Source organism: Calidris pugnax, unplaced genomic scaffold, assembly GCF_001431845.1.
Source record: "Calidris pugnax isolate Ruff unplaced genomic scaffold, ASM143184v1 scaffold8, whole genome shotgun sequence".
Classification (NCBI taxonomy): Eukaryota; Metazoa; Chordata; class Aves; order Charadriiformes; family Scolopacidae; genus Calidris; species Calidris pugnax.
Window position 1 is genome coordinate 25,997,444 of NW_015090830.1, and position 25,160 is coordinate 26,022,603.

Genomic DNA, 25,160 nt, shown 5'->3' on the forward strand with positions numbered 1-25,160 from the left:
GAGAGTTTGCATTTGAGCCCTTTGTAGAGCTTTGCCAAGGAAATTAACTCTTTCCTTTTTATGAAGGCTACTGGTTTTATTTTACCATGCTCCCTCCCGTTCCTTATAAACACCATCAATTCATAGCCATGAATTCACCCAAACCCTTCACCTCCTCTGTGAAAAACACCACTCACTAACTCATTCTAAGAGCACGTTGGACACTCTCTGCTGCTGACTGCTTTTCTAAGCAGATCCTTGTGTAGCTAATTCTCCTCCCCCTGGGTTACAGCTAAGTCTCGTGCTTTGGGAGACTGCTGTTCAAAGAACCTCCAATTTCCATCGTCTAACTCTGGACCACAGTGTCTGCCCCACCTGACCTGACTGTTCCTGTCACAGCCTACTTCTGCACACCATCAAAGGACTCCAGCCTGAGCAGTCAGATGTCAAACGCCTCCCTTAACAACACCGGAATCCAAAACCTAAGGGCTTACACGCTGTGAAAGAGCCTGATAATGGTAATTCAGCCAACCTGGAACAGTTACAAAATGCAGTCATGGCCGGGGATTATTTCAGGTTATTATCTATGGTCTGTTGACTGTAAAATGTACACACAGTTCAAGGATGTAAAATGTACACACAGTTCGAGGATGCAGGAGCTGGAACCTACAACTCTCAGCCCTGCCCGTGGGTTTTAACCACCAGGCTATAGTACGGCAGGCTCCCCCTCACTTCACAGACTCACAGAATGACATGGGGTTGGAAGGGACCTCTGGAGATCATCTAGACCAATCCCCCTGCCAAAGCAGGTCCACCCAGAGCAGGTTGCACAGGAACATGTCCAGGTGGGGTTTGAATATCTCCAGAGAAGGAGACTCCACCACCTCTCTGGGCAGCCTCTTCCAGGGCTCTGCCACCCTCAAAGGGAAGAAGTTACTCCTCATGGTTAGATGGAACTTCTTGATATTCAAGTTTGTGCCCGTTACCTCTTGTCCTGTCACTGAAAAATTACTGTCCCCATCCTCCTGCCACCTGCCCTTTAAGTATTTATAGGCATTGATCAGATCCCCCCTCAGCCTTCTCATCTCCAGACTTCATAAAAAGACCCAAGTCCCTCAGCCTTTCCTCATAAGAGAGATGTTCTAGGCCCCTAATCACCTTCATAGCCTTCTGTTGTACCCTCTCCAGCAGTTCCCTGTCCTTCTTGAACTGGGGAGCCCAGAACTGGACACAGTACTCCAGATGGGGCCTCACCAGGGCAGAGTAGAGGAGGAGGATGACCTCTCTCGACCTGCTGGTCACACTCTTCTTGATGCACCCCAGGATGCCATTGGCCTTCTTGGCCACAAGGGCACATTGCTGGCTCATGGTCATCCTGTTGTCCACCAGGACTCCCACTACCACTCCCCACCTTGATCATTCTGAGCAGCTCCCAGCCAGCAGGTGAGTTTCTCCAGTCCTCTGTCCTGAAATCCCTGCGTACCCCATGGGTTGCCTGAGGAAATATCTGGAATGATGAGCAGAAAGGCTCCACGTGACTGTTACTGGGTGATCCATAACTTCTTTTCTCTCTCACACCAACTACATACCCAGCTGGGCGCTTTCTTCTCTCCGTCCAGAACGAAGGAAGGAAGCAGCACTAGAGACAGACAGTGAGAACTGATACATTTACATTTTCTTTCTTCCTTTTTTAAGAAGTGACAGAAACCTGCAAAGCGCTGTCTGAAGCCAGCATTTTTTACACTCACTGGGACCGAAAAGGGACTTGCTATGTTTCACTCATGGTACAAAAGAGAAGAAATGAGAGCTTAGCACCAAAAACTTCTGGTTCTGATCCAAACCGCTTTCCTTTTGCAAAAAAAAAAAAAATGAATTCACCATCTTGCATAGTCTCTATAAAGATGCTAAGATGCTAATACCACCATTCTCTGTCTCCATTCCTTCAAGCCTGTGACCTAGGAATTTCTGCATCTCTGTGTGCTTTTAAGCACCTGCACAGCCCTGTCACCACACTACCTGAGCATCTCTTCATGTGCCTTTCCCTTACAACATTCCTGTCTACAGGCTACTGTCATCTGGCCTTCACACTAGGTGGTACCCAAACACTGTCATTTCTTCATCTCTAGCACCCCTAGGATGGGAGCAGAATATTCCAAAGGGTCTTGAACCTTCTGAAAATACAACCCCAGCCTATACTAAATAAATGTCTGTCGTGTAATGAAATCCATTTTTGACATCCTTTGGCCCATACAGTGCCTTTCCTTGGCCACACCTAGTCTGAAGGCAGAGTTTCAATAGAGTATTTGACTCTCCTCACAGCTGCAGCACAAAATCCTTTAGTTAACGAAAAGTAACCAGTAGATTTTCACGTGAGAGGGGAAAAGTGTCAAATATTTATGGAGATAAAAAGGCTGAAAGCCTGACCCAAATAAACCTTGAAGATTCATACAACGAACCGTTGTCTTTAAAAGCTCACTGGAGGTTTTGGCATGTGGTTGGACAGCTTAGATTACAAGTTCAAGTCTGATGAAATCTCCACTACATCAACATTATTCCTGTCTCCTTCAATCACCTCCTCTAGTTTGAAAGCAAGTACTTGCCTTGGTTTTCTTTGTCTCATTTTATGTGGTGTTACCATTTTCTAAAGTCTCTTATGCTGGGTCTCTGCTTTGTCACATCATGTTTCTTCTCCACCATCAGGGTTATTACCCACTCTTCCTCTTACTCAAAAAAATTATACATAAATGGGCTGAAATTTTTCCAGCAATGTTCCCCCACTTAGGGTTTCTCACTCATCTTCCATATTGTCCCCCAGCACAACAATCCTCCAAGCATCAGCAACTGCTCTGCTGTCCCCCTCCAGTTCTTATGAAGTCCCCTCTACCTCCTCACCAAAGGGAATTAGCAATCACAAGGTTAAGACACGTTAGCTACAACTACTTGAAAAAAAAAATCACACACAAATGCACTGGTATATATACAAAAGTCACAGAATCACAGACTCAAAGAATGATATGGGGTTGGAAGGGACCTCTGGAGACCATCTAGTCCAAGCCCTCACCAGAGCAAGTCCACCCAGAGCAGGTTGCACAGGAATGTGTCCAGGCAGGTTTTGAATGTCTCCAGAGATGGAGACTCCACAATCTCCTGGTGCAGCCTCTTCCAGGGCTCTTACCCCCCTCACAGGAAAGAAGTTCCTCCTCATGTTTAGATGGAACTTCTTATATTCAAGTTTGTGCTGGCTACCTCTTGTCCTGTCACTGGGCATCACTGAAAAAAGACTGTCCCCATCCTCCTGACACCCACCCTTTAAGGCATTGATCAGATCTCCCCTCAGTCTTCTCCAGACTTTATAAAAAGATCCAACTCCCTCAGCCTTTCCTCATAAGAGAGATGTTCTAGGCCCCTCATCATCATTACAGCCCTCTGCTGTACCCTCTCCAGCAGTCAAACAGTCAAAAAATCCACAATCATAACACCCTGCCTTTCCCATTGATTTGTAACTTTCCAGATTTTACAGCCTTTGGTTTAAGAGAAACCTTTGAAGACTACTTAGCACAGTGGTCTTGACCAGAGCTAATTAGCAGTAACAGCTATATTGACTATTTCATGAACCTTGAAGAACAGCAATTACGAAGTTACACTTAGCCTGAAAGTTTTACCCCTGCTGCTAACAACACACAGGACAAGTTAAGAATGAAAACCTAAACCAAAATATTCATACCCTGGGCACCTCCTCTGCAGCTGACAGCCTCGCTGTGCTACCCACAGAGCAATTTGCTTTGTACACAGCTTCCGTTCATGGGAGTCTCACAGTGGAGAGAAAACAGCATTTTAGAGAAAAATGCAGATATGAAATAAACCCACAAAATTAGGTTGGTCTTTGACATTTTACATTGTCTTAGAAAAGGATGCCGAATTGTTTACATCAATTGTGCTTCACTGTTACCGGCACCTATCAAAATTTTAATTTGTGTGTGTTTATATATATACATACCCAAATATGCTTGCATACACAAGCATTGTGTATGCATCTTCCCCACAGTACAACTGCTAACGCTGTAAGCATTAAAAAGAAAGCAAAATTAGAAAAGCAAGCAGGGGGAGAACAGAGGGGGGTTTTTTTGTTCTAATACAGAGGAAGTTTTAGCAAGTATGGAATCTGTGAACACGGCTCCAACTGCTGGGCTCAGAGACGGCTGGCGAATGCCAAGGGAGCTGGGAAATCCACCCGGAGCGGTGCAGATCTCGGCACGTCGCGGCAGAACAAGTGTAACCCATTTTGGGTGAGCCAGAAGTAAACTCCTTCCCCGCTACCCCCGAGAAAAGCCTGCAGAAGCGTACTCTGGACCAGTCTCTTCCAAAGCAGGGACATTTCTTGGAGTTCTCCAGACATCAGACGCTTTCAAGGCCATCTTCAGGAAGAAATTTTTTACTGTGAGGGTGGTGAGGCACTGGAACAGGTTGCCCAGGGAAGTTGTGGATGCCCCATCCCTGGAGGGGTTCAAGGCCAGGCTGGATGGGGCCTTGAGCAACCTGGTCTGGTGGGAGATGTCCCTGCCCAGGGCAGGGGGTTGGAACTAGATGATTTTTGAGGTCCCTTCCAACCCTAAGCATTCTATGATTCTATGATCTTGCAGGGGGGAACGCTTGCAACCCCTTACTGAATTTCACTGAATTTTTAGAGTTGGAAGGGACCATAGAGATCATCTAGTCCAACTCCCCTGCTGAAGCAGGATTGCCCAGAGCTAGAGCATGTTACTCAGGAGCATCCAGGCGGGTCTTGAAAATCTCCAAGGAAGGGGACTCCACAACCTCCCTGGGCAGCCTGTTCCAGGGCTCTGTCACCCTCACCGTGAAGAAGTTTCTCCTCATATTTGAGTGGAACCTCTTATGTTCCAACTTGTGCCCGTTGCCCCTCGTCCTCTCAGTGGAGCCCATACTGCCTCAGTTTCCCAATGAGGATGTTATGGGAGACAGTGTCAAAAGCCTTGCTGAAGTCAAGGTAGATGACATCTGCTGCCCTCCCCTCATCCAACCAACCGGTTATGGCATCATAGAAGGCTATCAGATTGGTCCTACATGATTTACCCTTGGTAAACCCGTGTTGCCCACTTCCAATAACCCCCCACTCTTCAACTTGTTTGGAGATGACATCTAGAATGAGTCTCTCCATTACCAATTTACCTTGTGCAACATATGCCATAGAAACTCCTGTTTTCTTCCCAGGTCCAGCTGAGAGAAAACACCAGGTTTGTGCTTCTAGAGACGGCCGGTAAGATTAGGAGAAGAAAAAGGAGATGAAAAAAGACAACCACCACCACCACAGATACATACCAATACTGCTAGGCACTTAAGCCTAGATCTATCTAAATCAATGTAGTTATAGGACTGTATTTCCTCTGTGAAGATTGGCCTCCTCAGTAACACGACTTCTGAAATTATCTACCTTACTGCTAATTGTGCCTGTTCAGAAGTAGTCTCTCCGTTTTCTACTCCAATGTATTTACCATTACCCTTCTTCTTAGTCACTGTCTCCATGAGATTGTCTCAACAGCTGGCAAAAGCAGCTGTTAGCTGACTTTCAAGATGACTGATGAAGAATAGCAGCCTAATAACGGGGCAGATCAGAAGGCTAGGAGAGCCACTGGAATGAGGTAGCTACCAAAGCAATTAGTGCTACAGAAAATCAGCAACGCATTTGAAAGGGGGAGTGAAAGTAGCATAAACGGCTTTAGAACCCACGTTGAGAGACAGAGCATGGCCTTCAGGAAGAAGTCCTCCTCTCAAGGAGCAGCACAGGAGTGAAATGGGAAGCCCAAGGAGCGCCACAGCAGAATTTTGGTGACTCTGGGTGGCCAACGCTTCTACAAACACTCTCAATCCTGTTCACCCCCTGTGCCACAAGTGTCAAAAATTCCAAAGCAAGTCAAACCAAAGGAATAAATCCCCCCAACCCTTCACCTGTAGGCACAGCTCTGAAGTAAGGCCTTTGCTCCCAACCATGCTGATGACGGAGGCGGCAGATTAGAGCCAAGATCACTCTTCATTTGTGGCTAGATAACGCCTTCCTGTGCTAACTATAGAAAGAGGCTTCTTTTTCTGACAGCAAGCTAAGCGGGGCTGATGAGAATGTCACAGCAAGAAGAATGTGTAGTACCAAGTTACTATTTTTACTGCCGTTTTAACAATATTTTACACTACCCTCAGCATGGTTTATCTAAGCTCTCACCCACAGCCCTACTAGGCAGTACACAAAGGCCTCCAGACAAAAGACTAAAATGGAATAAGTTAAGTGCTGCAGAGCAGGCAGCCCTGGCTCCGAATCCTTGTAGCTGGAGTTATAAACTCACTACGAAAACACTTCATTTTGAACAGTTCTGAAACTTATTCTTTGAAATTTAAGTCTCGGAAGATATCAAGACTACTATAACATCAGAAACAATATGCACTTACCACACTCCCCATTCAAAGACTGCAATTAAAGAGATGAAGAGAAGTTCTTCTAAGTCTTACAAAACCAAGCTGTGCATTAGTCCAGATGCAGGCTGCCCCAGATACCACCATGCCAGGGATTACAGTGCCAGGTTGCATGTATAACACAGCAAATTACTCCCAGAAACTCTGGATGTAACTGTCAGGTAACACTTCACCCCCTTTTTGTACTGCAGATCTCTGGGGAAAATGCCAGTAATTTGCCTAAAGATAAATTATCTCTCTCTTTTTCAGTCTTCTCTGAGCTTGCCATACCCGAGACCTTATCTCCTCTATTGTGAAGACATCACAAAAAGAAAGTATTTCTATGACTTTTTTTTTTTTTCAGATACTGGTGTCAGGCACACATATATGCATGTCTAAGTATGTATACAACACAAAGATAACACTCCTCCTAAAAATATAAACTCATCTCCTCATTTAGGATTTTCTGGGGGAAAAATTTAATCTTTGTTTCCTAGGTAACCCACCACCAGCCAAGACAAATTCTGGACCCCAAAACTGTCCCTCCTGATTCAGCATCCTAACAGAATAATGCCTTTTGCAGCTCCCTCCTTTGCTAAAACAATGCCATGGGGCCTGATAAACAGCTCCTGGCAATTGCCTCAGTTAACCCATTTTAGTATCAATAGTTTTAATGCTTCAAAATCATCACAAGCAGGTAGGAAACCAGGGGAAGCTTTCTGCTCTTTTTTTCTCTTGCCTCTCTCCTCTGCCCAGTCCCTGCTACAACGTGAAAATGTCAGACGTTTTCTGTAACTGCATTGCAAAGATGATAATATCTCAAAATGACTGCACAATCCCATTTCACAGGGCTTCCTTTCAGATATCTGTTGTCTTTAAGAATAATAGGGTAGGCTGGTGAACAAGAATCCTATTTGGAAAAAAAAAAAAAAAAAGAAATTGGTGTTTCTGGATTTTTGTCCTATGCTGAAACAAGAGCAAGACTTTGGAAAATCCGGAGGAGGATGTAGAGAGAGGCAAACATACAGCTAGGATTTGGGAAACGGGTTCCTAAATTTTTAACGTCTCGGGTTTGAATTAAAGACCTTCTGTCTAGGTTTTCCCATGGCCTAAGGGAGCACCCAGTCATGAGGCTGTTGCCTCAAACGAACAATGACACAATGGACAGATGAACAATTTCCATCAAACAAATTGTGACCAATCAATCAAAACAATTTTGATCAATCAAACTGAAATAATTTATGTGTGTGTTTGTGAAGATGTGACCCTTCGCCAGTGATAACCCTGATCTCCAACCATCAATTCACAGATTTATGGACAGCAGTAGCAGAAAAATCTCAATTTACAGTTCCTCATTTGCTACCATAAACATAATCTAAGCATACTGACATTTATGAAGTTGACTATGGAAATTTATTCACTTTTTAAAAAAAATTTAAGCAGATGAAGCTGGGAATAATTTCAGCTGCCATACAATTTTCTAGATAAAAATTAAAAAAGGACTTCTGCTAGCAGGTTTTCCAGAATCTACATGCTTGCAGTGCTCTCTCACAATCTCTAAACTAAAACTCACTCCATTTACAACAACCAGTCTCCACAGATCTAAATTACTGTATACAGTGACCAAACAGGAGGAATTTCCACACAAATGACTTCATTGCATCAGCAGGAAGAATTTACAGGGAGGGAGAGCGGTACAGAGTTTCACTTGAGTGCTTGCAGGCTGCCTTACTGATTACAGCGCTTGTAACCGGAGGAGCTGCGTGAGACAGAGCTACCCTGAAATAAGAATTTCCCCTTCAACTTCCCAGCTGTTTAGTTTGGCCACAGATAAATCCCTGCTTTGACACGAGCAGCGGTTTTTAGGCAAGATGCAACTCTGAACACCACAGTTTCCAAACACCTTGCGTCTGCAGTTTAATGCTCCGTAGACAATGTGTCTCCAAGATCTGGAAAGAAAGGTGATGGTAGCAGATGTAAGTAAGCTGTTCTGTCACGAGGAGTTTGGTGGTGACACAGGTGTGCATTCACAAGCTGTTCACGCTTCCCAGCGGAAATTTAAGCCCCTCTCATCACCCTCAAGCTACTGCAGGACAACTGTTTAGCTCCCTGAAGTGTTTCTCATTGAAGCCACAAAACATGGGCTTTTCTTTTTTTAAGATTTTACACCAAAAAAAACCCCAACAAGCCTGCATTTTAAGCCAGATCTGTTCCCTTATTTGGTTCAAAACATAATCCCACAAACCGTTTTATCAGTACAACTGAGGGGGCAAGAATGAGTGGGGGGAAAAAAGAGGATCAGGGATATCTTAGGCTGGCATTTCTGCCAAACACCCTGGCACACAGACACTGCTGGAGGCAAAAGACTTTGGCTGTTATGCCCCTTTATAAATATAATTAGTTTTAAAAAGGACAACCAAAATAAACTCCACACCAAAGCAGGCAGAATCATAGAATCACAGCGCCATAGAATGGTTTGGGTTGGAAGGGACCTTAAAGATCATCGAGTTCCAAACCCCTGCCCTGGGCAGGGACACCTCCCACCAGACCAGGTTGCTCAAGGCCCCATCCAGCCTGGCCTTGAACCCCTCCAGGGATGGGGCAGCCACAGCTTCTCTGGGCAACCTGTTCCAATGTCTCACCACCCTCACAGGAAAGAATTTCTTCCTAATATCTAATCTAAATCTCTCATCTTCCAATTTAAAACCATTACCCCTTGTCCTGTGACCCCACTTCCTGACAAAGAGTCCATCTCCAGCTCTCCTGTAGCTCCCTTCAGATATTGGAAGGCCACTATAAGGTCTCCTTGGAGCCTTCTCTTCTCCAGGCTGAACAACCCCAGCTCTGGCAGTGTTCACCAGTGAGACGACTTTGCCACCACAGGGTATGGTCCTTTTTTTTCCACAGCTGAGTGATACAGGGATTTGTCCTCCACCTCAGTGCCCCTTATGCATCCCATACTCCAGAGTGCAGGGCATGTGGAGAACGATGACAGGGGAACCATAAACAACGACCTCCCAAACAATAGCCCTATCCACCAATTCCTCATTGAATTCCTGTGTTCTTCTGTAAAGAAACAGTACATTTTCTCAGAGGCTGAGCAGTTCTCTGACATCTACTGCATGCAAAAATTTAATGAGGAACTTGTGGATAAAGACTATTTTAAGCCATTTTGATATTACGTTTGCTGTATTCCCTAAGTGCACAGTTACTTGTTCTTCTACTACAACCTACTCCCAACAGGAGGTGAAGAAAAAGCACGAGAGAGTAAATAGTGTCTCTGAAGACACAGTAAAACAATTAAGGCAACAGAAATGTTCCGAAATAATTGCTCCTGATTTTTACATGCCAATGGATGCAAAGACAAGAAGGGGCAGAAATGTAAAACCTTAACGTAAGCAAGGAGTCATTCCAGGTTTTCAGTGGTTTGTATAAATGGACAAAAAAATGGGGGTGAGAGGAAGCAGAGAATTTCAAGACCATAGACTCATAGAATCATCTAGGTTGGAAGGGACCTTTAAGATCATCCAGTCCAACCATCAAGCTAACTCTGATTAAAAAAACCATCACTAAACCATGTCATCATGACCAGCAACCCTTTCCTTCAAAGGCTATACAAACTGGACATAAAGCAGGGGGGGCCGAAATTATGTACTAACAACTGCACAGCTTGTGACATATACAAAGCAACCCATTACAAAGTCAATTAAGTAAGGAGAGGATGACAAAATTTTTATTATCATCATTAATATAAAGATAGGTCTTCAAATTTTAAAGATTAACTATGCACACAAAAAATGTAGCAAGCTTGCAAAGGCTACTGAAGTGTGCATAAAAACCAAAGCAGTCTATGTATTTTAGAAACAGCAGTATTGGTCCTGATTTTGATGGGGAAAAAAATCCCCAAACTCATATACCTCAAGCGAAGAAACAGTAATGTTCTGAATATTTAAAATGTTGCGCTTCCCCAAGTTCTCATCAGGCTTTTGAGTTGCAATGAGTAATAGTAAAAAAGACAGCTTTAAGCAGCTATTAAAAATAAAAAATGTTTCCCTGAAATACTCAGGATCTGTCTTCCTTTCACTAGTTTCTACGTCTCCATGGAATCATCCAGGATGAACAAGACCAATTTTTTTTTTTTTTTTTTTTGAAATGTACAATGCAAGTAAAAATAAATCTGCCAGAACTGAATTCTGGGGTTTGGATTTTTTTTTTTCCCCCCTCCCCATGGGAGGGAACACAGGATCCAGACGCAGTAGATGTAATGCATACTGATCACGGAGCAGAGCAAAGAGAAAGTAGGGCACATCATAAATGCATATGGAAGGAGAAGTTCAGAACTTCAGGAGTGCTGGTGGTATAGTTCCCTCCACAAAGAAGGACACAAGCTCACAACCAGCAATCTGAGTATCTGCACCCTGACCCTCACCATAAATTCATGATTCACCGAAGAATTACACCCTTTCTGCTGTTGGTTCAAGAGGATACATGAAGTGCCTTCTCACGAACAGCTAAGTTACATCCTTTCTTCCCCAGCCTTATGTCGTCTCCTCACGTAGACAGAAACTGTATATAATTATTTTAGTAACAAGGTAAAATAGAATTTTGAAGGTAAAAACATTTACTCCAAAAAATAAAACAAACTGAAATTTTAAAATGTGATTATGCACACCTTAATAAGGCCTATGTTTGCCAACCTATTAATATAATTTAAACCACTGCTTGTCTACTGCATAGCTTTAACAAGTCAAATACTAGATCTAAAGGATTACTGGCTGATGTATTAGAACCAGAGCTTAAAAAGCTTTGTCTGCTTCTGCAAGAACAATTTTTTACTTTTTCAGTTTAGGTTAATAAAAATATCTCATTTATTCAAACACTAAGAAACTGACCGGGAGCTGAGTAACACCTGCTTTGTTCTGTGTCTTTGAATGATGACTGAGCATATAAAAGGATAAGATGACCAGAGGAAAAGCTGAGTAAATGAATTTTACTAAAGATTTATCTAAAAATAATACTTCTGCTTTATTTGGTTTGTTTAAAAAGCATGTTTCCACAAAATGGACATTCAGTACAAACACTGTGGTTAATTTACATTTTTTAAATTTAAATAAGCTATTCCACATTTCTGTTTGAAATCATTCTCAATCAAAACCAGCTTGATAAAAGTTACAAGTAAAAGTAATCCAATACATGACCATTTAATGTAGTTTTAACATGATAAAAGGCATCATGTATTATGCCGTATCAGTACTAAAATGTATAGGTATTACATTTCCTTCATCAGCAACAAAAAATATTTCAACATAATGACTATATTGATACACACATCACCATGCAAACCAAGTTGCTTTGGTGAAGTAAATGAAAGGTACAAAATAATTTATTTTATTCCCATATTTCTTGCTTAGTAATTTAAATGACCATTTGCAAAAGCAGCTCCAAACCCAACCACTCACACAAAGAAAATGGAAAGAATCTTCACAGCTTCAATGAACTAGAGTCTTTGGAAGCCAGAGGGATATGCCTTGGACCTTAAAGCAGGAACAACTGTTTGTGGGAAGTGAATTCAGGAACCAATATGGCTTGCAAACAAAATCCTTCCACCTTAATCCTGTCTCTGGTGTCACCTGGAACGTGGCTGTAAGCCAGCGCTGCTTAACGCTCTGCACTGTCACACCACTAAATGTCTAAAAAATTCGTCTCAATATCTAAAGTAACCACCTCTTCTGAAATTCATCTCGCCAGACTTGAGAGTCCAAACCCTTGCCTGAGCTAGGGACTCACTGGATTTGCAATCAATGGATTGCCCTCAGCTTCTGTGGATAACTCGGGAAGTTGAGAGTAGAACCAGACAGGAGGCCTTTCTCTTTTATGGGAAACACCGAGATTTCAGATGTTTCTCCATTCCAAGTCAGGAAGAAAACATATCTTTCAAATACGCACATTCAAAGATAGGGAACCCGAAGACCTAAATAGCCCAAGGGCTCGCATCAGGCTTCTTCTGGGTCCCCTCTCTCCTGGCTGCAGCCTGGCTTCCTGGGGGCTTTGCTCAGACTGATAGACTTTTGAGCTGTCAGTGCAAGCAGGAACGTCCACCTCAGTTTCTCATATCCCACGTGAGTGCCATGATACCAGCTTACAGCCTGTACAACTGGACTGTTTCAGCTCCAGCTTTTACAAGGCTAAAAGCATCCAGGAGCAGAGACAGACACAAACTAAATGGTGGGGGGGAGTGGAGAAAAGACCGCCGACTGCACACATCCTTTTTGTGTGGGCAGCAGAGGATCAAGAACATTCAGGGAAGCAGGAGCTCCTAAACCCCCTGCCCTGAATCATCCTTGCTTCTGTATCCATGGGACACAGATCCAGAGCACCTACGTTCCACTCCTTAGTTTTCCTGCTTCAGAGCTAGGACATAAAATGGAATTTCCTGTCTCATGTCCCAGAAGTGAACTACCTGAAGTGTAGCAAAGATCTTTCTTCCTTCTCACTCAAAACATCCATCTAGGCCTTGAAAACCCTTTTCCAACAAACGTAGCTTTGGTGTATCACTGCTTGCAAAGTGGGAGCGTGGAGTCGGGGGAAGATGGGAATCTTTCCGTAAAAGAAAGCTATTCCTAATTGTTTTCAGTCAAGGATGGTCAGTGCACTGCATTACAGGTTAAAAGCATGACATTTGTGTCTAAATGGAAAAGGTTTTATTTCGCTTTCCCTTGATACAGCAATGAAAATGGCAAAGCAGTGATGCTTCAGTGGTAAGTGCCTTTCAACATCCAGCATAAGGAAATGTCTTGTTAACATGTGATTATTTATAAATAAGAGATTCAGAAACGTAGAATTATTAAACATATTCCTTATTTCTAGCTTAGAAGAAACTAGTAACGTCACATTCCCAGTACACTTTAAGTAAAATAAGGCTAATAAAACATATAGGATGTAAAATATAGTGGGGAAAAAAAAAAAAAAAAACCAAAACAGGCTGAGTACAACAGTAAGGTTACACCTCGGGCATCACTGCAACAATTATTCTCTCTCCTGTAGATGGAACAGGCTTATTTAAATGGTGTTCCTAAATAGGAAGTAAAAAATAAGGGGGAAAAAAAAAAAAAAAAACCAAAACAGGCTGAGTACAACAGTCAGGTTACACCTCGGGCATCACTGCAACACAGAGTTCATAGAGCATATTATGTCAGACATCCTGCTGTCACACCAGCCCCTTGTAATGCCTTCTTAACTGGGACTGCCACCCAGCTCAGCACTTCTAGAACAACTTTGGGTCACCTCACTGTCCATCCCCGTATGCTTATCTCAGTAGGATCACTGCCAACAGACTAAGACAAATTGTAAACAGCAGCAAAAGTCCTGAGCAAATGATGGCCACAGGGCCTCAACACATGAAACCAGCAGCTTTCCAGAGTGACAGAATGTCCATGTTTCATATGGAGCCCACATACAAGAGCCAGCAGCAGGAACTGAGTGCAAGCTGTGCCCCCATCTCCTGCACGGGACGTAGCTCTTGATATGTTGACTGATGATATGCTCATGTGTTCCACTACTGATTCTACACCACTTACCTAAAGGCAAAGATAACTTCCTTTAAAAAATATGGGATGTAGCTCTTGATATGTTGACTCTGAGGATGTGTTCCTGTGTTCAACTACTGATTCTACACCACTTACCTAAAGGCAAAGATAACTTCCTTTAAAAAATACATGAAATCTACAAAACGTGGATGTGCCAGGATCTATAACGAGATCCTAAAAAATGTGCTGCAGCCAGGATTTTTTTCCCCTAGCAAGCTGTCTAGACAATTCATTATGTCTGAGCAGGCAGCGCTGGGCAACAGCGCTTCTTTAAGCACACTCCATGTCATCCAGTGTTGCAAACCACTTTAAAAAAAAAGTACACTATCAATGCACCTGTACAAACAACTAAAACCACCTCAGCTTGAAAGTTTATTTTGAAGTCTGTGGAGTGTTGAGCTACCCTTTAAATATTTCATTATTTATACCTTTTGCACTGAATTAGCAACTTGGCCATCATCTAGAAAATCGTCGTTTCTTTCCTCGCCCGTTTTGCTCACAGAAAGACATCAGACAAGCAGCAAAACTGGTTATCACAATGAAAGCTGGACAACCAACTCTCATCAGGGCTTTAAACTTACCTCTTGCTTTCTTGTATTACTAATGCTTTAATGTGCTTTTGCTGGTAAGGTCTGCCCCCTACAGCTCCTGAGCCCTACTAGCCAAGTTATGAGAGTGAAGCAGTACCCACAGAATAGGAAGATGTGAGTTTGGGAGCACCTAAATTGGTGGATTTATGTAAATTATGGGACTGATGGTGTCGAGGATGCAGATTAATGCCTTTTCAAGGCTGCTCCATCATGTCTGAAAGGGCATGGTGATTGGGAGAGGTTCTCTATGACAGGGGGGTGGAGGAAGAAAATTAAAAAAAAAAAAACAAAACCACATCTATCTTCAAGGAAGAGGATCCAGTGAACTACAGGCCAGTCAGCCTAACTTAATCCCTGGGATGGTGACAGAAGTCCTCCTAGGTGTAGTTTCAAAGCACATGAAGGACAAGAAGATGACTAGGAACAGCCAGCGGGGATTTACCAAGAGCAAACAGCACCTCACCAACCTGCTTTGTATTATGAGATGACCAGCTTTAAGGACGAGAGCAGTGAATATTGTTTATAGTGCCTTTAGCAAGGTTGTTGACAGTCTCTTACAGTACCATTATTAGCAGAATATCAACTGGTAAGTGGACAAAAAAAAAAAACAGTAGAAATTTGGCCAGATCATCAGGCTCTAAAAGTTTTTCCCCTCAAAAGAAAAAACATGGAATTTATGAGCAGTTACAAGGCAGCCCACAGTGATCAATATGAGGGCCAACACTTTAATATCTTTTATTAACAACCTCGATGATTTTAAGTTCATAAATGATCTCAAATTAGGGTGAGTGCATGACAAACTGGGGGACAGCACTGCTATCCAAAGGGATCTTAGCCTGGAGATACAGGCTGACAGCAATACCATGAAGTTCAGGTACAGGGGGCTGACTCCTGCTTTGTAGACCAGTGGAGGGCAGCTGGGCAGCCAGTTTGAGGAGGATTCAGTGGTGTTTCCTCATGGCAAAGGCACCTGATCACTTACTGGGCTTTATAGTTGAACAAGTGTGTGGCCCAGCAGACAGAGAGAAGTGTTTATTCCTCTCCATTCGATACCCACAAGACTGTACCTGGAGTTTTGGACTCCCAAGTACAAGAAAGTCATTGACCTACTGGAATGAGCCCAGTGGTGGGCCACCAAGATGATTAAAGGGCTGAGGTACCTGGTGTACATGAAGAGGCCAAGCCTGTTCAGCTTCAAGCCTGGAAGGCTTCTTGCTGCCTACAGCTATCTAAGGGGAGAGTACAGAGAGGATGGAGGAAGGGTCTTCTTGAACACACATAGTGACAGGACAGGAGGAAACACACATGAGTTCTAACAAGGGAAATTCCAATTAGATGGAAGAAAAACTTTATCACCATGAGGAGTGTCAGATGTTGGCACAGGTGCCAGAAAGGTTGTGGAATCTCCATCTTCAGAGATACTCACAACTCACCTGGACATGGCCCTGAGCACCCTCATCTAATTGGATCCGCTTCAAGAAGCAAAATGGACCAAATAATCTGAGAGGTCCCTTCCAAGCCAAATTATTCTGTCATCTTTTTTAAACAACAAATCTCACTATTTGGACCTAGACATGACCAAGTATACAACTGCACGTGGCATGCTCAAGAAGTAGGCAGCTGCAAAAGCTTCTCACATCTTCCAAAATGAAGCAGCAGCTTTGCTGCATGTGTGTTTCCTGATCCGCCGGACGGGCGGACAAATCAATTGTATTTGAACATTTACATGTTTCATCCCTCATGTTATTAAAACAACTAATTATTCTGGCTTCCACCACGAGAGAAAAGATTTTGTCAAAATCTCTGTTTATTCCTTATTTGTTCAGTTACCACTGAAAGCCTAAAAAAAGAAGAACAAGAACAGACTCCTCTCCCAAGTTCCCGTTGAGGGGCTCAGCAGGCAAGATCTGGAAACCCAAGAGCACCCTCATGTGGCTAGATGCTTCTATGAGCTCTCCTTCCTCCAGTTAAAATACACGCAGCACGATCAAAATTCACAATCAAAATTCACATTTTATTCACAGGTTTATTTCCCCACCACACCACTGACTAGAAGTCATACTTAGGCCAGAAGTAATATTCCTGCCGCCTCACAGTTCTTCCAACAGAACCTGTTTAAGTCATCTTCTCTCCACAGGGACTGCCAAAGGACTGGGCACCAGAAGTCAGAGGCAGCAAGACCCCTGAGCAGCGTGCTCCAGAATCACTGCACTGAGCTGTGTCATCTCCTCCCGTGATAACTCTTGGTATTAATGCTCATGCTAAGATGGAGAGCCACCTCTGCCACCTCTCTCTTTTCTCCCAGTGTTAAAGGACAGTTTTCCCTCAATTTAAAATAAAACTAGAATTTTCTGGTAGCAGATAAGGATTTTTTCTTTCCCCTGCCCACCTCTTTTTTTTTTTTTCTTTGTTTTCTCTATTTTAATAAAGATAGGTGCACTCCTCCTTCCCAGCTCCCCCAACCACTGCGGTGTGTGCAAAGGAAAGGCTTCCCCACTGTCCAAGCATCACTCACTTCTGTCCATCCCCACCCAACCACCTTTCCCCCCCCCAGCTCCTTCTCCTTGTTAGCAGGTAGGCTTTCAAAATAGGCACGGGCCCTCCACCTGCTATGCTCAACCTGGCAGATCATTTTTAACTATATAGTTCAAAGTAGTATCTTGCTGAAACCATTCTGACTCAGTGGAGATTTTACAAGTCTCTGGCTGGCTGTTTTCCCTACTGCCTGCAAGCTGAAAACTTAAAAGGGAGCTAAATAATAATTTTAAAATGTGGTAGCCCCCAAATCATTAACACCATCCTCCAAGCTCCCTGCCTTGATCACTAGTAAACGCTTACATCACATTCTTCTCAACTCCCTGTTCTAGGAATAGAGATGTATATTGTTTGATTGCCACCAATGACGGGAGACATGATGCAAAGTATTACAAAGCGAATACACCATGTCCTAGATTTTGTCAGCTGTATTTCTGATTATTGTGGAAGTATTCTTCATTAGCTAATATAACATTGTCCAGGGGACAATGACCTGACAGGTGGCAACTGTTCTGCTCACTTAACTGGTCTAACTGAAAAAATAACAAAGTTAAACTTGGAGAAAAGTAGCTTCCAAACTGAATGAAGCTTGAAGATCAGTGTTTCTGCTTCAGACTTGCACAAGAGCTTGCACAGCTGAAAACATTTTTTCCCCCAAGTAGTCTGTCAAAGGACACTACCTACCAATCTTAGTGTCATTTTAAAAGAAGATAAAATATGTACATTCCAATCCAAAGCCTGAAATCAGCAGAAACCTGTTCAAAGTAGCTTCCAAACTTGAATGAAGCTTGAAGATCAATGTTTCTGCTTCAGACCTGCACAAGAGCTTGCACAGCTGAAAACATTTTTCCCCCCAATTAGTCTGTCAAAGGACACTACCCACCAATCTTAGTCTCATCTTAAAAGAAGATTAAAAATGTACATTCCAATCCAAAGCCTGAAATCAGCAGAAACCTGTTCAATCATCATTGCTAATCAAAATTCTGGAAATAAGATTAAGATTTCAACAATCGTAAACTATTATTTGGGTTCCTCCCTTTCCAGTTCTCTTTTCTAAAAGGAGAATGTCTCTCCAGAATATAGAATTTAAGTAGATAAGCTTATTGTTTCCTTTCGTAACTTCCGAATAATACTAGAGATGCCTGCAAAAAGGTATGCCCTCCTACCAAAGAACTTCCAACACTTTTTAACAAACTGAAAAATGCCACTCCATACTTAAAATCTCCATTTCTTATTTTCTTCTGTCTCCTGAAAAGGTCTAAATATTGATGCAGAGAAAGACAAAAGCAGCATGGCCAGCTGGCAGACGCTTGGTCGAGGGAAGTGGTTCTGCCCCTCTACTCTGCCCTGGTGAGACCCCACCTGGAGCACTTGCATCCAGCTCTGGGGCCCCAACATAAGAAGAGCATGGACCTGCTGGAGTGAGTCCAGAGGAGGCCCCCCAATTAGTCTGTCAAAGGACACTACCCACCAATCTTAGTCTCATCTTAAAAGAAGATTAAAAATGTACATTCCAATCCAAAGCCTGAAATCAGCAGAAACCTGTTCAATCATCATTGCTAATCAAAATTCTGGAAATAAGATTAAGATTTCAACAATCGTAAACTATTATTTGGGTTCCTCCCTTTCCAGTTCTCTTTTCTAAAAGGAGAATGTCTCTCCAGAATATAGAATTTAAGTAGATAAGCTTATTGTTTCCTTTCGTAACTTCCGAATAATACTAGAGATGCCTGCAAAAAGGTATGCCCTCCTACCAAAGAACTTCCAACACTTTTTAACAAACTGAAAAATGCCACTCCATACTTAAAATCTCCATTTCTTATTTTCTTCTGTCTCCTGAAAAGGTCTAAATATTGATGCAGAGAAAGACAAAAGCAGCATGGCCAGCTGGCAGACGCTTGGTCGAGGGAAGTGGTTCTGCCCCTCTACTCTGCCCTGGTGAGACCCCACCTGGAGCACTTGCATCCAGCTCTGGGGCCCCAACATAAGAAGAGCATGGACCTGCTGGAGTGAGTCCAGAGGAGGGTGACAGAGATGATCAGAGGGATGGAGCACCTCTCCTATGAAGACAGCCTGAGAGAGGTGGGGGTGTTCAGCCTGGAGAAGAAGAGGCTCCAGGAAGACCTAATTGCGGTCTTCCAGTACTTAAAAGTGGCTTACAAAAAATACAAGGACAAAATTTTTAGCAGGGCCTATTGCAATAGGACAAGAGGGAATGCTTTAAATGAAGAGGGTAGATTTACACTAGATATAAGGGAGATTATTTTTTTTTTTTTTTAACACAATAAGTGTGCTGAAACACTTCAACAGGTTGCCCAGAAAGATGGTCAATGACCCATCCCTGGAAACATTCAAGGTAAGTTGGATGGGGCTCTAAGCAACCTGATGTAGTTGAAGATGGCCCTTCTCACTGCAGGAGGGTTGGACCAGATGACCTTCTAAATAACTGTTCCCACCACACACAGAAAAGACCTAATTGCGGTCTTCCAGTACTTAAAAGTGGCTTACAAAAAATACAAGGACAAAATTTTTAGCAGGGCCTATTGCAATAGGACAAGAGGGAATGCTTTAAATGAAGAGGGTAGATTTACACTAGATATAAGGGAGATTATTTTTTTTTTTTTTTAACACAATAAGTGTGCTGAAACACTTCAACAGGTTGCCCAGAAAGATGGTCAATGACCCATCCCTGGAAACATTCAAGGTAAGTTGGATGGGGCTCTAAGCAACCTGATGTAGTTGAAGATGGCCCTTCTCACTGCAGGAGGGTTGGACCAGATGACCTTCTAAATAACTGTTCCCACCACACACAGAACTACAATCAAAGTGCTAATGCAGCTGATGCCTTTCCCTCAGATAAAGTAGACCTGAACTCCTCAACAGCTAGATCTCCATTAATAAACAAAAAAAGAAATCCTTTGGGCATCCTAGTTTCACAGAGACACGGTGTTATAACCCCCTCTCCTGGACATCCTCCCCAAAAGATTAACAAAAGCACTTTGAAATTAGTCTAACAAGGATACACATAATCCTGTGGAGAAGGGATCTAAGCCACTTCACGTCCATTTGTGGTTATGCACTAACAGAGGTGTGGCAGCTGCATCCCAGCAACAACTGTGCTTTTGTTATGTATTTAACTGCAGAGCAGCTGTACAGGAAATCTGATTACTAGAGATCATGGTGTAAAACTCACACACTTTCAATGAAACCAAAGTTTCTACTCTGCCTCTACTCTGTCTCCTCTCTACGTGTCTCTACTCTGTCTTCAGCTCTCCTCAGGGTGTCGAGGCCTGGACAGAGAAGCACAATGTACACATCATTTACAGAGCACCTGCAGAAAACCACAGCCTGTGCCTACATGCTTGCAAGCCTGACACCCCTGCTGGACCCAAACACACCAAACACCCTGAAGAGAGGGCCAATTAAATACAGTTTACATTCTTCATGGCACATATAGGGTATTAGTGCTGTTCTAGAGTATGCCAACAATTTATCATAGTATGGTTCAGAATAGAAGAAACCTTAAAGATCATCGAGTTCCACTAATTTATCATAGAATGGTTCAGTATAGAAGAAACCTTAAAGATTATCGAGTTCCAACTCGATAGGGACACCTCCCACCAGACCAGGTTGCTCCAAGCCCCATCCAGCCTGGCCTTGAACCCCTCCAGGGATGGGGCAGCCACAGCTTCTCTGGGCAACCTGTTCCAGTGTCTCACCACCCTCACAGGAAACAATTTCCTTCTAAGATCTAGTCTAAATCTCCCCTCTTTCAGTTTAAAACTGCTACCCCTCGTCCTATCACTACACTCCCTGATAAAGAATCCCCATTTAATTTACCACAAGCCAACTAATGCCCCCAGTTAAGAGTGTGGACAAAAGAAGAGGAGAAACTGTGAGTTATTTACCAGGCTGTCACATTGCCAGTGGAAACCATGTAGCAGATGAATGCACCTGCTTAATTCACATTACTATTTTTATCTTCATTATTATGCAGATACTAGCTCTGTGAGGTTAACTACACAGACACTTTACATTTTTTTCCCCTAAAAAAAAAAAGAAGTAGTTTTAAATATTTTTGCAACAGGTATTTGGGGAATCTTAAGTTTTTGTCATTTTATTACTACTGTTTTAAAACTTATTGTGACTTGGATAACTTTTTGTTTGGGCGAAAAGCAAGGTTCAGGGTTCAGTCACATTGCAGGTTTTAAAACCAGCTTCAGAGAGGAAGGAAAACCCTGGTTTTCTGGATCTACCAGATGTGTCTTTCAAGATGTTTATACGTCTAGTGGGGGGAAAAAAAAAAAATAATCAAATCACATTGACCACCTGCCACACTGAAGAGACCACTCTAAACAATGTCAAAAGATACAGCATCTTTAGAGCAATGCCCTGTTTAGTGTTTTGTTACTTCTGCCCCAACAATCACAGGGCCCAAACTTTATATATAGAAAACTTGTATTTTAGTGTAACAGATTAAGACATTTATCCACATTTTTTCTAAAATATCTCTTTAAGGAAAAAATAAAAACAAACAACCCAAACATAACTCAACTGCAGCTAAAAAAAAAACAAAAAACCAAAACCAAACAACCCAAACATAACTCAACTGCAGCTTTGCTCAGCCTCAGTGTTAGCCATCAAATGCTAGCAGGCACTAGATACGTGCCTAGAAAATATCTAGAAAGTATCTAGAAAACAAAGGGAATAAAAGCATTATTCCTTCAAAACTGGATTGCCTAGAAAGTATCTAGAAAACAAATGGAATAAAAGCATTATTCCTTCAAAACTGGAGTTCCTTAATCCTTTTTATTCCTTCTTTTGCGTAGAAAAAGAAGGGAATCATTTTATTTTGGTATGAAAGCAGGAAACCCTACACTCTGGGGGTCCACTGTACTGTAAATTATATTTATTTTATTTAGGTCAGTAAAATTGTTGCAACCTTTGCCCACACCCTACACTCCTGTCGGCACTAACTGCTAGAAAGTCAGTTTTCAAAGTTACGTGCCAGATAAAGGCTTTTTCAGATAACGTGTGGAAAAACAGCGGCATTAAGTGGTTTGTTGGATTACTGACAATAAAACATACCTAAAAGCAACACCAGGGAGCATAGCAGCAGCTCGGTTCCTATTCAAAGAGAGGCATCAAACAAATCTCTAGGTGTTTATCCAACAAGTTCACCTGAAATTCACTGGTAGACCAGCACATTTTCAGATTAATGGTTCAACGGACCCACCGTACTGTAAATTATATTTATTTTATTTAGGTCAGTAAAATTGTTGCAACCTTTGCCCACACCCTACACTCCTGTCGGCACTAACTGCTAGAAAGTCAGTTTTCAAAGTTACGTGCCAGATAAAGGCTTTTTCAGATAACGTGTGGAAAAACAGCGGCATTAAGTGGTTTGTTGGATTACTGACAATAAAACATACCTAAAAGCAACACCAGGGAGCATAGCAGCAGCTCGGTTCCTATTCAAAGAGAGGCATCAAACAAATCTCTAGGTGTTTATCCAACAAGTTCACCTGAAATTCACTGGTAGACCAGCACATTTTCAGATTAATGGTTCAACGGTTTTACAATAAAACAGCATTCACGGATAGTCAATCTTCAATTACAAATGCAATACACAGGAGCATTTGCTACCTAACTGGAAAAATAAAGTAATATAATGGTTTCTAAAGCCTAAAAACACACTGAAGAACATCTTTTGCACCACTGAAATAGAGGGGAAAACGAAAAAGCCAGTTTGTTACCCCTTGAACAAAAGTTTAACCGAAACTCATTAAAAGACATTGTGAGAATGCACTGCCACAGGAAAGTATGGCAAATACTTCTCTTACCCAACCTCTAATATAAGTTCCCCAGAGCTGTGGCAGAACACAGCACCACAGGACATAGCTCAGTTAAGCCCTCTGTAATTTGGAGTATCACTTATGCTGTGACATAAAGCACCGTGCATCCCACTCTTTAAGCCACCAGGACATACCTCAGGATGTACACTACACACCAACACCTCAAAAACATTTCCCATTTGTTTACACCAGTAAGAATTATCATGTTTAAACAGACTCACCCACCCCTTAGTGATAATTCAATTCATCCCATTTTGCTAAGCAATTCCAAAATGACCATCAAGTAACATTTGTTGACCAAGTGGGATTAAGAGGTATAATGCGCTTTTTTTTCTACAAACCTCAACTTTTTAAGCTATCAAACTACCAAGCAAATGACTTTTTAACCAGAAAAGAAAAAACAAGGAAAAAAAAAATCTAAAGTGAGTAAAAGGTCACATTAAGTTACTTATTTCTGTTTAATTTTAACCACTCGAAGCATTTTTAAATAATCCATTCAACCATTACTAGGAGCAGACAGCTGTTTCTAGCTCTGACGCTGGAAATAGAGCATTGCTGAGTACTGGTAAAAGACAACAGGGTTTTAGGCACAAGGAAGGCAGGACTGCTGAAAGTTTACATTCCATTGGTTAATGTCGCAAGCCAGTGAGAATGCCTACAGACTGGAATGAAAGACAAACAAAACCAAAACAGTTTGATAGCAAGTCCAAAAAAAAAAAAAAATGTTTTGAAAACACAAAAGGAAAAGGTGCTTTGCAAAATACTGGTATCAGACCCAATAAAGTAAACTGCCCAAAGCGTGCATTTTGCCCCAGAATCTGAAAGGGGAGAGCCAGAAGATGAATCATTAAAAGAGAGTCTATTCAACCTTAGCAGGAATGGTCTCATGGCTTCAAGAAAGCACTCAAGTTAATAGTACTCTTTGGTAGTGTTTCTCAGAGCTAGCTCCAGTTTAATTAACTGTGTGTGTTGACAAATACAGAAGTAGAGACTCTCCTTTTGCACCAGTAATATTCTTCCTTACCCTGTATTTTTTTCAGTTGATCCCTTACTAACTTGAGCATTGCAAAAGAGCATAACTAGTATCAAGGTGAGACTGAATCACTTCAGCTAAAACCAGCCTAAAAGTTGATTTTGGGGAACTTCTGTGTCTCCAGTCAGTATAACTTCCTTAATGCAATACCCCAACTAATTTAAAACAAAATTACCGTGACTTGACAAAAACTGTCTTTCCAAACTACGAGTTGAAAATACTGCAAAGATGGTTTGCACCTAGTATTTCCTCTTCCTTAGGCAAATTAAAGAACATAGATTCCAACTCTGAAACTGAAGACTGGAAGTCTGAAGAGATGGATCCCTGCATCATGTAATATTTCGCTTGTCTAGCTTGAGGAAGGAAAAAAAAGATGTCATTGAGACACCCAATGCGGTGAATTCAACTGTCTTCAGAAACCTGGTTTCTGAAATAGAGCTGAAAGCATCTTTTCCTCTATGAAAGTTAAAAGAGGAGAGGGGGGGAAATATTTAAAAAAAATTTAAAAATCATGCACCAGGTTTTAGTATGTCAAGAAAAGGTAATGTAGACATTCTCTATAGAAATGATCATGCAATCATTTCTGAAAATGGTTACAAAAAGTAGCAAAGCGTGAAACGTGTAGTTGAGAGGACAACTTCATGCAGAATGGGTTTGTGCAGTACATACCCAGATAGGATCTCTTGGGAGGTGCTTTGATTTCTTCATCCTTACTATCTGCAGCTACATAAAAAGAGTTGAAGGGGGGAAAAAAAAAAAAAGGAAGACAAAGAGACTTGTATGATTAAATGCAGCAGTGGGTCTTTTAGTTACACTTTAGTCAGTTAGTATATTTTTCTTATAAAAAAAAATAATAGCCAAAACAAAACATGCTAGAAATTTTAGTCTCCATGCTTTCTATAAGGCTCCCACCCCTTGATGTTAATATAGGGCCGAACAGTAGGAAGTCCCAGCACAGTCTCAACGTACAACACAACAGGGATATACCTAGAGGGAGAAAAGGAAGACTTAAAGAAGCAGACAGTTTAACTCTTAACTTTATATACTTTTCATGATCAGAGAAAACAAGGTGTTACCTCAGCAACACTGTGTAGATATGTATGTATAATCAGTTAAGACAATA

The 25,160-nt window shown here is 42.0% G+C and overlaps 1 protein-coding gene across 3 annotated transcripts in view; it reads right to left on the reverse strand.

Annotated features, from left to right (window-relative positions):
- PQLC1 (PQ loop repeat containing 1) overlaps positions 1 to 25,160 on the reverse strand; it is an 86,385-nt gene that overhangs the window by 40,038 nt on the left and 21,187 nt on the right. The window contains exon 4 of one of the 3 annotated variants that reach the window (XM_014940946.1): positions 24,707 to 24,760. The exons of the other annotated variants lie outside the window; for them this stretch is intronic. Within the exon in view, the coding sequence (XP_014796432.1) occupies positions 24,707 to 24,760 (54 nt within the window). The remainder of the gene's footprint in view (positions 1 to 24,706; positions 24,761 to 25,160) is intronic. 3 annotated transcript variants of the gene reach the window in all.